Source organism: Anopheles marshallii, chromosome 3 (assembly GCF_943734725.1).
Source record: "Anopheles marshallii chromosome 3, idAnoMarsDA_429_01, whole genome shotgun sequence".
Classification (NCBI taxonomy): Eukaryota; Metazoa; Arthropoda; class Insecta; order Diptera; family Culicidae; genus Anopheles; species Anopheles marshallii.
In genome coordinates this window covers 17,017,498-17,034,730 of record NC_071327.1, presented here as the reverse complement: position 1 = coordinate 17,034,730, position 17,233 = coordinate 17,017,498, and the positions used below count along the sequence as shown (strand labels likewise).

At 43.6% G+C, this 17,233-nt stretch overlaps 2 protein-coding genes across 2 annotated transcripts in view; one reads left to right on the top strand and one right to left on the bottom strand.

The window, feature by feature from the left end:
• The window catches only part of LOC128715591 (potassium voltage-gated channel protein Shaw-like), a 37,632-nt gene extending 26,783 nt beyond the window's left edge, over positions 1–10,849 (bottom strand). Inside the window, exons 1-2 of the mRNA XM_053810500.1 lie at positions 10,647–10,849; positions 6,983–7,100 (exon numbers count right to left, since the gene is read on the bottom strand). Coding sequence (XP_053666475.1) covers positions 6,983–7,100; positions 10,647–10,849 — 321 coding nt within the window. The remainder of the gene's footprint in view (positions 1–6,982; positions 7,101–10,646) is intronic.
• Positions 10,850–16,085: 5,236 nt separating this feature from the next.
• Positions 16,086–16,989, top strand: LOC128711142 (uncharacterized). Its single transcript, XM_053806005.1, has 3 exons — positions 16,086–16,102; positions 16,191–16,340; positions 16,407–16,989. Exons 1-3 carry the CDS (start codon positions 16,086–16,088, stop codon positions 16,987–16,989), a joined length of 750 nt encoding a protein of 249 aa, XP_053661980.1.
• The last annotated feature ends 244 nt before the right edge of the window (positions 16,990–17,233 follow it).

Sequence of the window (17,233 nt, the reverse complement as noted above, 5' to 3'; positions counted from 1 at the left end):
GGACTGTTGGAGCTGTTGCGCAATGCCACTTCCGTCGATTCGATAGGCTGTTTCTCCTGCGGACACAGCGTGTGCGTGGGTATTGGATCTTAGCACACATAAAGATTGGATTGGTATCAGATTGGAAATTTTTCGCCAGCAAGGACATTGCTGCCATCGTTGGCCAGGGTTGTCAATAGTGCGTTTCAACCAAAGTAGTATTATTTCGTAATTATAATATTTCTGTGTAACTTGTAGAATGTATCTTTGAAGTTAAAAACTCAATTAAAGCTTGATCTCGGATCTTGCCTTGTGGTGTTTGAACAATATTTATTATGTTTAGGGACAACTAAATCGGAAAACAACGATTAAAGTTTCTATTTCTTAAACTAAATTCGATACAGAACATGATGGGTTTGCATACTTTCAGGCGCTAACGGAATTTATTTACGATAGCAATTGTCAAGAATTCCGAACATGCCAGCAATTGGCATAAGCAGTTATGAAGAAAAGATAATATTCTATGTAATTTTGTTGCACAAAGCTAATTATTGCAAGCAATTCATGAAGCGTTTGACATTACTGGCATTCTATTCGTATGAGAAAGTCCACACGACAAAACAATGAACCAGTCCTGATTAGATGAACCTTTGAGCTTTTATGGATTCGAGGTAAGTGTATTGTGCACACTAACTAACCCCTGTGTGAAGAATATCGAAGCCCCTCTCATGTCAAAGCTGTCCTATTCATTTCGGTTTCCCTTTGGCAGGTTCATAAATTGTACCTACCCGTGGTCGAATCCCTGGGGAGACCCTGGGGTGCAGAATATTACACGGCTCAATAAATCATTACCATAAAATGAAAGCGGAAAGCCACCTCGAAGCAACCCACGGTGGGCACGTCCAGGGGCACGCCAGTCGGACGCACTGTGGTCTATGAAACGATTATATGAAATGTGATGACGTTGTCCACGCCCGGATGCGGAAGAGTGCCAGGAGTTTGCAGTGCAGGATTTAGACGAGGTATAAAAAATGGTAATAATAACGAAAGGGTAGGCAGCTGTTGGGCTTCCCAGGGATAGAAGGGCAAAGCGGACCGAGCTAGACCGAGTCGTGCCCATACGGTTGCGAGGCGCTATTTGCGTAAATAATAAACGAGAAATGATGACGACATTGCCGGCTCATCCGAGACCGTACGTGTGCACGTGCCGGTATGGAATGGCACGGCGAAGGCAACACAGAACACCCGGGAGAGGAAACACCATTATCTTTGGCAAACATTTTCGGCCGAGAGCGGGACGCTTGCCAAGGACTGGCGCCACCAGGTTACGGTGATGAACGTGCCGTGTACGAGGACATCAGTGGCACGGATCATTTGATGGCATGATGCGGCAGTTGAACTTCTCGGCCGCATCAAACACAACTCACCAAAAAACCAGTCGATGGTTTGTACTACTCCGGCCAGGAATGTCCCTGGCGGGATTATACATTTTTAAAAGCCCGTCCCGTGTGCGAGTCCTGTACCGGGCGCTGGCACGTTACTTTGTAGTGCCTATGCACATCGGCCTCGGCCGGGAAGCTATTTCCACTGGCGCCTGCCTGCGGGACTCGCAGACGGTAAACAGTTTCACTAATGGAAGATAATCATTCGTATCGGCGAGACGAGACAAGTTCGCACTCGAGGCGCTCGGTCAAACATTAACGTGGTGCTACAATTCCATCTTGCTGTATGATCGAATCTTCCAGGCAGTTGGTCTGAAACGACTGGGCCTGGACTGGAGGCTTTGCGTGAATGCCTGCTGTATAGCGTCACATTCTACGTTCAGATACGAGAACTACCAATAGTGTCTTGTTGTCCTTGAGGATTGCCGAGCATACTTGCCTAACCTCACTAATTCATATCATCCAACACAACATCTTGAGTTTATGTATTTCTGAGAAGCTAGAGCTACACGTGCTCTAAAATGTGAATATTTTGCCTTAAAATTTAGATTCCCCTTGCCATCCGTTGCGTCTGTCGGGAAACCGCGAACGACACCACACTTGGAACGGTTTGGGAGAGTGATGAGTGAGTGTGCGGTTTCAACGGTACGCCGCAGCGCTTTTCCGATCCCCGATGATGGATTAGTTATTGGCAGCATGACAGATTGGTGGATGCTGTTCGTAGGAGCCAAAGGAAGAGAATGTTTGCGCAAACAGAGAACGTTTTTTGGGTGTGTGTGTGTGATGTATAGTTTTGTCGTTTGATGATCCGAGGTCTAGTGATGTACGATGATTCGTCTGAATGCCTACAAAGTGATTGTCAATGAGTTAGGCAAACTTTGTTGAGTAAGGCGTTTACTTAACAAATTTTCACCTCAGTTTCATTCGCCACAGGGTGCACAAAAACTTGTGATAGTTGTAATAAATCTGCCAATTTGAGAGCAAACGCCTAAACGTGGACACAATTCTCCATCACGTCGTATCACTCTCCGTAGCGCAAAAGTTGAAATCATACCAAAAAGAAGACTTTCAATCGTCAGTGTGGAAGTCAAACAAGTTTTTTAACATGAAACTTTATGCTGGAGTTTCTGCTAGTACTAGTAAGCTACATCCAGCCAGAAGACTGGTTTCTGCGTAATTCGAAATTGACAGAAAGAAGTGATAATTTTCACCCAGGTGAACAGTAATGTTCTATGCTTCGATAGTACCACAACATCCACACAAAACGGTTGAATCATAGTTGCAGCAAGAAACAGCTGGAGAGTTTTCAAATCAATTTTAAAGCATTTTCCGACCCTCTATGACACACGGGAGCACACGAAACAATAGAAATAAACATCGAGCACACGTAACGCTGGGGAACGAATGAATAGCGCCGGTGGAAAACTTTCTTGAAAATTGAAAATACTTTGCTACAGACATTCCCGGCGCGTCTATTCTTTCGCTACACGGCGAAGAAGCTGCACCGAGAAGCTGAGCCTGATAATCGGAAGCACCTAGAAGACTGTGAGCGTTTGCTAGTTTTCTTCCCATCCCCTATTGCCGGGGGGCACATTGGTAGCATTAACATTCACGCAAGCATAAATTCTTGAGCGAAAAAGTTTTGATTCGTTTGTTTGAATTCTCGGCCCCTCGAAAATGGAATACAGATAGCGAGTTTGCTGTTATGGGAAAGGGTTTCTTGAGGGAGCAAGTTATGCTATTTGGGAGTTGAGAGATAGACAAACAGGGGTAAAGGGTTGTGGAGAAATGCTGGAAAGAAACAGTCAAGTCTTCCCCAAGATGAAGCCAAATCATATTTGAGCAGCAAACTTTGCTCGCTAGATTATTGCTCTCGGTCTGAGTGGTATTGTGCATTATACACTTTAATCATTTACTTATCGAGCCCGAGGGAATCTGATGCCAGGTAGTTTGAAAATCGTGTGACTGTGAGATTCGAGGGTATTTGGAAGATTTATTTCGAAGGAAAAACAGTCACGTACGGAGCACATGTGGTGTTGATACAGTTTGCATATTAAAACTGAACCGAATAAAGGTGGTATGTATTGGATATAATCCAATTAAAAGCTGCCAGCACTGTGTTTACAAGGTTAGGGAGGTGATATGCTTTGCAGATTGCATACTTTTAGGCAAGTTTATGGCAAGTAGAAAAGATGCGAGGCGGTGCTAACATACACGCCTAAATGTATGTAAAAAAAATAATACAATTTATTTCATCAACATCTGTCACTCGATCTTTGTTTAATTCATTAATAGATTTATTAGTAGATTGCCTGGCCCAGTTATTTGGACTGGTACGCATCATTTGTATCAAATTAATTTTTGGGTATAAACACTCCTATGGTCGAAATATAACTTTTATATAATATAAGCTAGTAGTAATCACTTTGTGTTCGATCTTCATCTTTAGGTTCTGCTGCACGTTATGGTGATGTGTACTACCACGGCGCTCTCTGATGTGGTGGCCAGGACAAAACCATTACTAGACACTCTGGTCTTTCTTAAGATAGGAAAAGACATAAACGAAGTCAGATGGATCATATCGCGTTATTATGAAAATTTTTACCATGAAAATCTTCTTCCGATCGGTATGACTCATACAGTTCAGTCAGACCCTTCAAAGCACTTACCTCAATATTGTCGTAGTGATCATCACACATCTACTGATAACGCTGTGGTTGTGCATGGTAGGTTAGCTACCAAACACGAAACAGTGCAAGGTTTTCCGATAGGTTCATATTTAAAGAAAAAAAAAACACATTTGTTGCTGGTCTAAATGCATGTGAGTTTTCCTCACACACGAAAAAGTGTGAATATCGCTTTAACCGGTTTCGAACGAATATCAATTGCGTATGATAAACTGTTCCAGCGAAATGCAAACAGTACCCGAAATTGTTTGCCCGGGTGACACAAAATCACGCCTTTATCCTCTTATTTGCATTGAGAGCGATTCGACGTCGTGTGCGGTGAACGGTGTGTGGTGACGTCTTGAAACAGCTTCACGACAAAGGGCAGCACTTTACGTAGAACTGTGTCAGAAATGGGGCTATCATGCAAAGTTCTAACCGTACCGATTTGCTATTTCTTGAGAAATGTAAATCTTGTCATAGCGTGCAACGCGCGCACACACCCACCGTTCGCTTGACTTCAGTCGAGTGGGTGAACGTAAACGTTTTTGAGCGCACCGACACTTCCAGTCTTCCCCGGGGCACTTTGACGAAATCGACGGCGCGGGAACGTAAGGTTTCTGGGTGCGTTGAGACGCTTCAACACTGTGCTTCCCACGCATGGAAACCAATTTTCCTAACGCGACTTTTCGCGGTCATGTTATCCAATCGTCATCAAAATATTGCGATCATGTTGGTGGGTGACGTATTTTATCCCGCCCTTGCCGGAGCGATGACGACACAGCGTAAAGTCACGAGGCCCGGACCCGACCGTTCGATTTGAAGCGGCCAAGTTAATGTTAACAAATCACGGTCGGTAACAAGCTCTCGCTCATCAATCTTTCGGCTGTTAGACGCTATCGTCGGAAAAGCTGGGAAAGCGTAAGCGTGTGCGTGTGGTTGCCCGAGACACGCATGAGAGGGTTGGGAAATTTTGGTTTTGGAAGTGAGTTTCCTTTGTGAAGCGCGGGAAGCGACACGAAATAAAAGTAAAAGAACGGAACCATTTTCTATGTGGCAGGTGTGAATATATCAAATTAGGAGTGATGTATTTTTTGCATTCTTCGATCGATCGTTTAGCACGATTGATACCGGGCTCAGTGTGACGAAGTGATACCGCATATTTGTGCGTTGAAAAAGTTGCTTTTGTGTGCATACTCTCCACCAGGACGGTTCTTTAAAACGCTTTGGCAAATGTTGAATCGCTTTGCCTTTGTTTGTAACTGAACCTTTTTGAATGTCTTTGCTGTGGATATATTGCAATGGGAATGGTAACTGCAGCTGAATCAACAACGGTACGTGGTTGGTAGAAGCGTCACGCGCTCGATATGGCATGTCCCAGACATTTATCGAGTGTATATCAAACGAAAACGACGTAAGCTATCTGTTTTGATCGATTCTGGTGCATTGAACGCGTGAAAAAAAAAAGTACAATGAGGTGGTTGTCGTTGGTGATCTTTGCGATGAGTTTGTTAGTAACGGTGCACAGTTATGAGCTATTCCGTCGCCGATATAGCGTGAATGTGACGCTGCTTTTTGAGCTTCCTCCATCGTCAAGAGACAGAAAAAAGTAGAAAATTGAGGAACGGAGCTGCCTAATCATCATCCGTATCATTTCTCGTGCAAAAACGAGCAAAATGATGCAATCCTAACACTTATGTTCATTAGCAATACGATAAAATAAGACTGACGAGACGAGAGTGTTGAAGTTTGGGATGGTCAGAGCAATAAAGTACAAGCACTTTAAAAGTTAATGGCTCGAAAACGAAATAAATAAACTTGTATCGATGGTACATAACATGCAATTATTCATGAATTTCCGACCGTAGAAATTATCACAGTTCGTGCTGGATAAGTACAATGCGCTCGAGTTGTATCGTTTTTTGTTCCGATGTACCATTTTTCGTCAAAGCTCGTTTTGCAAGAAGATTTATGTTTTTCAATTACGATTAAAATTACATCCATGCACGTAATTTCACTATCGCATCGTGATGTAATTTGTGCGTTGGCGAGTGTGCGTTACCATAGTGAACCGGTTACAATTGCTTTTCGGACGCCGGGCACCGGTCCAGCTCGGTCGTTAAGTAAAAAGCGATTTGTTGCGAAGAGACCTGAAGCATAAATTGTGCAAAACCAAGCCGAGAGGCGAAATTCGACGCAGACATATCGCATTCTTGCAGCCCCCCTGTCCTTGAGAACGTACGTGCACACAAATGTTTGTCGGGCTTGTGAAGCAATGTCAAACGGCGTTTCATTCCGCTGCATGTCGGGCTACATTTGACGGGGAAGGTAATTTCGACCACTCCACTACCAGTCCGAGTCGTGGTTACACTGGCAGAAAAAGGGACGGATGTACGGTTCGGTGGTTATGTCAATTTGGTCCATCCGGCAAGTGGAATGATTTCGGACCTGGCTGCGTACGGTTTTGATGAACGATGTCGAAGGCCACAAAGTAGCTTCGAGCAGCATTTGACGGAGCGTGTGTTTGTGGTCGGGCAGGAAGACGAACCGAGTGGCCAATGTCAGCGGGTGGATACGGTACGGTACGGCAATGTTTGTCCTGCTGTGAGGTCCGTGCTATCAATCAGGCCGGAATTAGGATCCATTCATCATCGTATGCTGACCATGAAATGGTCATGGACGAGGCTGTGTGCCGATGGCAATGGGAGCAAATAGTGATGCTGTGCCGGCCACTTTACAAATCAATCAAATCTAACGATCCTGACAAGACGAACCGTTGTCGTTAGATGTCATCTCGGTTTCGTCAAAACCGTTGACGGTTGGCGCTGTGAGTGTTTTCCCACTTCATTCCCAGGAAAAAAGTGGAAAGCTCGTTTTCGACTGACGATCGCTTACCTGCGTGTAGGTCATCCAGCAGCATGGTTCAACCTGATTGGAGTCCAAACCCCAAAATTCTAGCTCCTCTTCGAACAGCGGACCACAGACGTCGGTTGGATAGTGCAATTTACCGGTGCTGTAACGAAGGCAAAGAACGACATGAAAAGGAATGTTTAATGGTAGGCATTAGTCTTCCCAGATTAAATTCAGCTAACAAGATCCAGATAAAATGTGTCCTTTTTATTAGAAGAAATTGTGAAAACTATTTACTGGAAAGCTAATGTTTCATTTCGAGAGCAGAAAACTTGACGTTTTGAATTGCTTCGAGGAAATCGGTTACGACTAAGCTTTGTGTTGCGGATTGCATACAGTTAGGCAACTTTCGTCGAAAAGAATAATTTGGTTAAAACCCACGTGATGGGACCTTATTGAAAGTAAATAAGTTAAATAAAAGATGGTCCTTCTCGACCTTGAACTCATATTAAACAATTCAAAATCATTTGAGGCATGTACTGTAGAGCTACTAAGCAATATTAGCTGGTGATCGCTATGTACTCATTTTTGAAGGGTAGGCTTATCTGTTAATGTTTTTTTAATGTCGTACTATATGATAGCCATACAAAAGTAATGCTTAATACAATGCAATTGAAAAGCTTACCGGTTAAAATCGGACCTGTCACCAAAGTGTCTTACACATTCAAATTGTTCGTTTGGGTAGGGTTTATATAGGCTTTTCCCTTTCCGTAGTCTCTTCGTGTTAACCAAGCTTATCCCTCCGTAATCGCTCGATACAAACAAAAACAACCATGTTAAATAATATACAAAACTCCACCTATGCTGGCCTTAACATATTTGTTCCCCTTTTTTTTGCCTTGCTGCGCTTAATTTGCCATTTGGTTGGTTCATTTCGGCGATGAAATTTTTATGCAAACTTTGCACTCACGCACCGTTCACCGTTCGTATGCAAAGCCACAATGAAAAATTCAAGTGAAAATTCATTACGTGGAAGTAACCGCGCGCGTGGTTATTCTCAAACCCACGGTGGAGTTCGCGTTTGTGACTTTGGATAATTTATGGTGCAACATAAATGGACTGCGGTGGCTTTCCGTTGTCAGTGTGCGCCATTTCAATCGGTACTGCTTTCGTTCACCGTACTGGAACCTTTCGCCACGTATCTGGGGAGTGACTTATTTTTATTAATCAAATGGATATGATTTTTGGTGGAATGTAACGCAACGGAGTTTCTGCTGTGGTATTCGATGTTGCATCCGGTGATGTTGTGGTGTCCAACTGAAAACGTTTTTAATGCCGTAAAAGACTACACATTTTAAGCGTGTAACAGGATTGGCCAGGGTTACAAAAAAATAATAACACAATTTGAAAATTCAATTGCACCTCAGCTTTACCACGCTTACCCAATCCGGTAAGCCGAAAGATGATGGAGTGGATCAGGCTGAAAGTTGAATCCCGAAAACTTCTTCCCCGTCCAAAACATACAAACACTGGGGGTGAAAACAGTAGCTGTAGTAAATTTTCTTACACTCCCGAGCACACTGTTGCCCAGGTAGCTGTTTCCGACACCGAACGGAAAAGTCCCGTACCCTTATTTATGAAACCCGTAAATTAGCAGCTTCAAATTTATTTGCGGGTGCCCAAACTCGCTCAAATTATGAGCGTCTGGGCGCCGGTCGGTGTCGGTGTGGGTGCGCTTATCTGGTGTTTAAAATTTCTCGGAACTCGGAAAAGCACCATGGACACATAGACAGTTGGGGTTCAAGTGCTGCTTCGCACGGATGCCGCCGACACGGTAAGCCATTTGTTGTGGCTTACTGTTCACTATGATTAAAAGGGAAAATGTTGAAAGTGCTAGCAAGTAGGTATGTATCATTTTAAACACAGATGGTTAAAACTGTGCATTTCGGCCCCATTACTTGCTTTAATCTTGTGAATTATTCACATCATCAATTTATTTCCCCTCACAATGTTTTTTTTTTTTGCTCAAAGCAGTACCGTGTTGGGATGGAAAGATACTTCAGATATGAAAAATAGCTTTGTAACTTTGTGCCCGACTAGTAATCGCATCGCAACGTTACTACTTGTAGGGTATCAACGAACCGAAAGACATGTGTCCAGCAGTGCTTCATCTGGCGAGCTTCAAACTAGACCAAAGCTTACTTAAAACTTCGTACTGTGCTACTCCTCGCAGGGAATAGTTTAATGAAAGGTTCTCATAATTTTTGAAGAATACATTAAAAATGGAACGGGATGAGCCTTTGGGGAGCGTCAGGACGTTGTTTAATATGTATGGGCAGTTTTGGCAGCTCGAATCACCACCAAGAGCTAGGGAGCTAAGGTACAACTTCCCAACACCAGGTGGAGCGTGCTTAAAGCGTAGGGAAATCGTTTTTCAACCAGCACTTCCTTCCGTGAGGCAAACATCGATCTCAGCAAACGGCTGTTCTAGCCCAGCCTTGCCGGCGCTATAAACGGACAACGGATGCGTCCATCAAGGGTAGCTAAAGAGTGGCGAGCAGCACGTTAAATTATTCACCTGCGAGCACTCCTCTGTTAGTTCACCGTACCGTATGGTGTGGCCGGAGTTTTGTGCGATAAGCAGGCTCATTAGGGCAAGGGTTTGCGCAAAACGACCGCTGGTGTGAAGCTGTTGCCAGTGGATGATACAAATTCCGACCCATTTTTACCCACTTTTCCGGGATAGCGGAGGTTGCAAGGAGTTGCGTGTGGCGGAGGGACAAAGTCCAACATTCGCCAGAAACAAACAACCAGGAGAGTGCTGCAACTTGCCAACTGGACAGCGCGCGCGTTGTCATCGTGCTGCTGAGGTGTGTGTGTGTGGACACTAGCGCCGGATAGTATGCAAATTCTTAACACAGCGTGCTGCATTCCTCACGGTCCAGTGATTGGAGCGTAAAATGCGGAAGTGTTCCGGATAATGTTCACACCCATTTCGACGGTACTTGGCAACGGTGAGGGCGTTTGGGCAATGCTGTTGGTAAGGTGATGCGAATATAAGCAGTGCGCTAATCGGCTTGGAATCTCCGAGGTGTGAAATTTGGCCGTACAATGAATGTAAAGATAGTGTCTTGTTTGGGAATGTGCATGAGTCGTACCGGGAAGCGGGTGAATTGCTGTATAATGAGTCCCGTGCTGTAGTCGATAGTAAGATGTAAAGTTTGACATAACTTTTGTATCGGGGGTAGAAACAGCTGAGCAGTTTTACAATCACTTTATAATAGTTCAACTATCAGCGAAGCTTTGCCAGGAAGCAAGAAGCAGATAACATTTTAAATGTGTTAACATTTAATTTAAACCATTTTCACTGCTTCAAAATATTCCGTTGTTTGAACATCGTTCAGCGGTAGTGTCGATCATTCAATTACATACATTTAGGCGTCATTTATGATCACGACTGAGCCAACATAATTTAAAAATCATTCGTAACTTCATTTAATATCTACGTGAATATTAAATTCACTCCACTAATATCATTTCTACCCTTATAAGCATCTTGAGGAAAATTTATTAACCACACGATATTAACTTCTTTTTGCGCCGCTGTCAATAAATATGCCCCGGGAGAAAAGAAAAGAGGCGTGCAAAACAGAGCACCGATGGTGAATATTTTATCGTACCACATCCACACGCATGCATGCATACTCACCGATAGTAATTGAGCACCTGTGCGAACACGCCCGGGTGCCGATCGAAGAAGTACTCGTTCAGGATGGGATCGTAATTGGCCAGTGCCTCGGTTAGGCGCGATAGTCTCGTGGCCGGGATCTTCTTGAGCGTTGCCTTGTACGTTTCGTGCCGTATGCCGCCAACGTTCAGCACGACCCGGTTCTCCGAGTCCATAATATTCATGGTGCAGCCGCCTGGGGTTCGATTGCGTTGAGCGGTAAATGAATTAAATACGGTACCGTGGGGCCCTATTTTTGGGGGTTGTTGTTTCCTGCCTCACGCAGGGATGGAACTTGTGCACCGCAAAATGGTTTTCTGGTATCTTCGTTCGTTTGGCGTGGAATTCATGTTCGATCGCGTTCCGTGACCTTCAACGTAACACTCTTTTACCACTTTCATAAATTGCAGAAATTAAGCTGCTTAAGGGGACACGCTATTATAGGGGATATTTTTGATGCTCTTCTTCACCATTAGTATCGACTTTACGCACTGAAAGCTTCACTCACTGCACGGAAGGGGTTCGGGTTGCTTTCATTTATCACCAAGCAAAAGGTTCCGCATCTTCACAAGAATTCCCTATGATGACACTTAGTTTTGCATTTCTTTTGTAGTAATCTTCTCAAATGGAGAGCCGGGGCACACTTAACGGTGAGCACACCATCGAACTTCACCCGGTCCCTGTTCCGGAACCTGCACGGAGTTCCACCTACAAACTACACACCGCACTAAAAATATTCTTGTGGCCTGTGATGTCTTCAGTGGACAATCGAACGGAGGAAAAACGAAAAGAAAAACAGAACTCACTTACACTCACTCCCCCGCTTGTCTGCTCGTACCGTCAGGCAGTTGGCATGATCAACACTTTTGCACGTTACCTAGTAGCGGTACCCCACGTATACGGGCTGCTCACTGTACCGGCGTCGCCTACTGCTACGGTTTGATGCGTTTGCGTTTTCTCATTTCCCGTGGGTAGGCCGGGAATGGTCCCGGCATCGGACGCACACACGCACTCGTATCGATTGAACGGAAGTAACTTCTGATCGATTTGTCACTTCGGGTTACTCCCAAAAAATGACGCTGAGAAGTAGTAATGGACGTTTGCCGGAGTTGCTGGATGCCTTGTAACACTGCGGATGGGTACGATGGCCAAAGGGACGTGACGATACGAAACGGAAATGAATCGAAGGAGTCAATTTTTATGGTCACGTCCGATGCGTAAGAGGTGTGCGGAGCTTCTGGGTTGAATAATGCTTCGGTGCTGGAAGAGTTCTCGTCGTGTTGTAAGAGGGTTGTGTCACTGACCACCCGATTTGATGATGGTTTTATATGCCCGGATCATTCACAAAGACGTATAAAGCTCACTCACAGCACCTTATCAGGCTTCAGGTCCAATTCGTCTTGTGCTGAGCATTCGAATAAAAAAAAAACACCCAAAAGTGCTTCACCATTACCTACCAGTGAAGATTACCGACCTTACATTTAGCAAATTGGACCGACTTTATTGCACGAAGCCACCGAAGTTTAGATGGCGATGATGATGGTGGGCAAATGAAGCTGATCCCAGTCGGTGGCCTTTCGAAATGGAGTCTTATCTGCACCGTGTACGCTGCACTTGGACTTTAATGGACGGCTAGTGATCTGTAGAGGAATGTACAAAGAGAGTGAAATGATGTATGAGTAAAGTTTTTGGCCATGAATAAATCAATTGTAGGAAAGAAGTGAAAGTACCAGAAAAGAGTTCCAAGAAATGGTTGTATTTGGAGTTAGAAAATGATGCAGTTCGTCTACAGCGTAAGATCAAAGTAGTTCAAAAACAAACTTTTCAGGAATCGAAAAATGAGCAGTCGGCTTAGACATCCTCCCGCAGGCTGCTCTGCATGCCCTTTTGGGTGATTTGGGTCATTCAAGCCACATGACGTGACGTACTCGTTAGATCAACGATCGGTACCAGCGACGTCTCCATTCGCCAATGTTTATCCGTAATAAAAGGGCAAACTTTGAAGATCACTAAAACCAGGCAGCGGTTCTGGCTGCGCTATAAATCAAACATTGCCCAACTAATTCTCCCGCCCCGTAGTTGGGAAGTTTATTGCGTGGAAGCGTTTTGCCAGTTGACGAGGCTTGTTTAGTGGTGCTGCTGGAGTTCCGGCAGTGCACCGGATACCGCTCATCAAAGAGTATCATCCCCGGCCGGTGGAGCGTCCCGTAAGAAAACTCGTAACCGCTCCGCGCAAAAGCAATGTTGTTATTGCTACAAGTCCTCGTGCTCAAACAGTGTGTCGGATGGGCGATTGTTTATTTAGCCGAAACAAGCGCAACAAGGTACCGGGAAACGTATATGTTTTGGGAGAAGGAGAGTGCGAGTTGTAGAGGACGAAACCAGTATACTAAATACCGCCCTAAAACGTATACGAGTATTCTGCTCAAAGAAGATGGAATCGTGGTTCATATTGACGAAAGCGGCAGTTGTGGCTTCATTACGTTTGCGCTACGTTTGAAGTGGTGCTCCTCGGCGTAACCTTGCGCTTATAATTTCTTCCCATCGTGATACATTAAAGGTTACAAAATATCTCTTTCGAACCGCCATTTCGATCCGACATTGTAAATGTGAAGTTCATTCATGATTTTTACGCCTACCAGCAACTACTTGGAGTGGACTTTTCCGTTAAAGACCTCTTTACGACATAGCTTTGTACAGGAAATCATCTACGCGGGGTATCTTAACAAGCAAATAACGGTAAAGTACATCCGAGTTCGTACTCGTGGAGTCCATCGGTCGTGTGTTTCCCCATTTAGATATTTATTTTGCCAGTGTTATGATGGTTTGGCTGAAAACGAGCTGTGGGTGAGGAAAATAAATTATAAGCAAAATGGTAATTAATTTTCGTTCATGGAAATTCTCCAACCAGCCGCAGTTGGAAGACAAATGGAGTTTTAATGTATCGGAACGCCCTATATTGGTATTGAACGGACTTTGATTACGCGCAACTGCAGTCATTCAAATTGTACCTTCCTGGAGACAGCGAGAAACTCAATAGCTTCACTTTATCCGCGAAAACAAAAAAAAAAAGCAGCATCTCTTTTGAGAAGGTTCAATTACGGTCGGTTATCTTCACGCAGGGAGAAAGATCCTGTACAAATTGGATTTTATAGGTTTCATTTGTTCTAATCACTTTTTAGTATTTATTTCTCTCTTCATTCGTTGCCCTGTGGACGTCATGCGATAGAAACGAACCTTTAAGGGCCGGTTTCGATTCGCAGATCGAAACTCGGGTGCTTATGAAATACTAGCAGATGCTATGAGGAACAGCTTGCGTCATGCTCGAAAACGAGCATTAAAAAAAGACCTAAGCAACGTAATCCGACTCCATTCATCGTTTTTTTTTCGGGTTTTCCAATGGCTTTTGAGTTCGTGAAGCCGATTCGATGAAGTTTGTCATTTTCTTACGTACGATATCTTTAGACAAGAACTAGTTTCGCTTTTTTCCCTCTAATGTTCCGTACTAGATGCTAGAGGCTTTGCAGGAAAAACATCTCTATTTCTTATGCGGCCATCGGTTTTCCGACTAATTCTCGTTTTTTCTTTAAAGCACGGTTGAATTTTCATCATTCGTTTTTTGTTGTTGGTAAAATTTTGGTTCCCACCATGTACTCGAACCGAAACTGATGACACGTCGAAACGGTGTCCTCCATACTGGGTAGTGTCTTCAAGTATCGTGTGCTTGAGCTTGAGTTGGTGTGGTGAGCTCCATGGATAAATATTATGTCAAGTAGACACTCCCCGCCGTACACCCCCAATCCAGCCGGTTCTTCCTTTTGCTATGGCACACAGGGCAAAGGCGATGTCAAAAATCCAATCAACATTACTCGTGTTTAGAAAATGATTGGACAGTCCCGAGAACGTTGGGGAGGAAGAAACGAAAACCACCGTCTCAATGGGACGTTTGTCACGCCGTTAAAAGGAGAACGCCAGCAACTTTGAAATGACTGATGATGTGAACTATGCGCTAGTGATGGCTTTCGAGGGTCAACGCTTAGTGGTAGGTTCGGAACACACGAAGTTTTGGGGAGTGATTTATAAAGCTGACTGAGCATAAATAAGAAGAAGAAGGAGACAAGATAAAAAAGGATTGATGAGGTATGAAATGATGAAAAATAGGATTTATTCGATCGGGATCGAACCGTAACAGCAGAGTGCAGTGTCATAGCGTGTTCATAATTTACGACTCCCTTTACTACTCTCTTTACCTTCCCGAAAGCTCATTAGTGGTTTGTTGCGTATTAAAGCTAAGAGGAATTATTCATTTTCGAATCCTCCAAAAGGTTAACGGAGGTATAAATTTCAAAATAAGGCCATAACATCATAGAGGGTCGAAGAGTGTTATATTGATAACCTCGATCGGGCTGTTTTCAATATTGTTTTGCAGAGAGGAACTATTGGGCGCATAAAAAGCATTGAAGGGCAAATTTATACGTTCTTATCAGATTTATTTGGGACAAGATAGATGTTTTCTCCCAGGACATGGAGAATAGCCGGGAGTCAACCTTGAATTCTATCTTCATTCAGAGAAAACTATATTTGTCTGATATTCAGCCAGTTCAACAGGATTGATTGTACTGAGAAATGCTCTAAAGGAATGTTACACAGCGGCAGCGAGCTCTGAATAGTTCAGCTTCATCGAGGCCAGCCGACTGTTAAAAATGTCTTTCACCACGTCAATTCAAAGATTCTGTTATATGTTACACACCCAACGTGCTATTACTCTCAATAACTGTCATATACTTCGGAAGCGATGATATCAAAATGATAGCATCTCTTTCAATTTCTGTCAAATCTTACAAGTAAAGTTATATTTGGAATTGGAAATGATTACAGTTTATTCTTTCGTTTTTTTTCGTAAAAGAATATCTACAAATTGGTCAACATGTGGGAAAAAAATATCGCACATAGCCACCTGCAATACTATTTTACAAAACATTCAACAACTTCTTCTTTATCGCAACAACAACCTCTAGAGGTCTAGGCTCTTTAGGCCATTTCTGGCTTTCCTGATTTAATTTACCCGCGGGATAGTCCTGCGTAAGAGGGATTCATCCTGATGGGTTTTTAGACGGTTCTAGTCGTTCTAGCCGGCACCACTACAAACACACCCTTTGATTTCTGCACAATATTGCAATAAAACGATAAAATTGACCCACATAAACGGTACCAAACGGTATCGATTCGAATTCAACGGCCACTGCAAGTGAGATTTAATATCCATAAAGAAAAACGTAGTACTACAAATTTCGATCCCAGTAGTCGGTTTCATTACAACGTACACGATGGTATCGACTGAACAAAGCATCCATTGACGATTGGCAAACATGAAATTACTGCAAACAAAGTTGTTCCTTGCAACAGTAGCGTGGTAGGAAAATGAAGACCATTGGCAAGTAAGTAATTGGGGTGCGCTGTATGTATGTGTTTGTGAGGGTAATTGTGCTAAATGTTTCACCGTGCAATAAAATTCCAATTTCACAGATCACCTCGTTCCGTTAACAGGGTAAAAAGCGAATATACCATCACCGGACCCAAAATGAACCGCGGTACACCGCCGGCATTAAGCACCCCAATAAACACTCGGATTCCCGGGTCAAAGTCTTCAATATCTCCTCAAACCGTGTTTTATAAGTAAGTTAAAGAAGATTGTTCAATGCGGGGTGTTTGATACTAAATAGAGTTTAATACATTCCATAGAAAGACCATCCCAAGAAAACTGATGATCGGTGATGTAACACCGCATCTCACTCGCTCGAGTCCATCTTCCAAGGCAGTACGCAAAATTATGTATGTCAATACATCGGACAAGCTGAACACTTGCATGTGTGATCCGGAGTTGCTGGGGAAGGACACCAGCCATCCAAACTGCACCTTCGTGAACATTTGCAACGAACACAGGCGGGGTGTATTTCGCTGCAGAGAATATTTTTCGTGGCTATGGCAAATGGTCGGGTGGATGGCACAAGTATTGTTGGCGAGTATTGTTGTGTTCGTAGTGTGCAATGCTGCTCTGAACGGGGTCTATTGGATGTTTGGTGGAAAGTTCAAGAAAAGTAGCAACGAAGAGATGCATGCAGCGGAGGAAAGCATGCTCTACGACGAGAAGGAAGACGAAGCGGAGCAATTGAATCATAACCTAATGGAGTTCAACCCAAAGGGGTATAGTTTGACCGAAACAACACATACGTTTAATATTCTAGACCTCTTTATAATGACGCTAGAGCTTATGAATGGCTTTTTTGGCTGGATCGGTACCATACTGCTGCCTGGTGAGGAATAAATTTCCCTCAATTCTCTTTGTTAATGTATAAAAGATTCGTCGCCGATACGGAGTGAAGTGGTTGCCTGCTTTTCCTTTTCGTTTTTTGAACATGAGTCTTTAATGTCATAAAATAATATGTTGGTCTCTATGGGTCGGAAAAAAATATTAGCTGTGTGTACATTAAACGTAATGCGGGCAAATATTTACAGGGTTGACAAACCATTACTTTCACCGTAAACGAGGGCTCGTCGAGTCAAATTCG

Excerpts from the sequence above, each read along its gene's own strand:
- LOC128711142 (XM_053806005.1), top strand. Across the intron at positions 16,341-16,406 it reads CCTCAAACCGTGTTTTATAA|AAAGACCATCCCAAGAAAAC; the intron begins GTAAGTTAAAGA and ends TACATTCCATAG.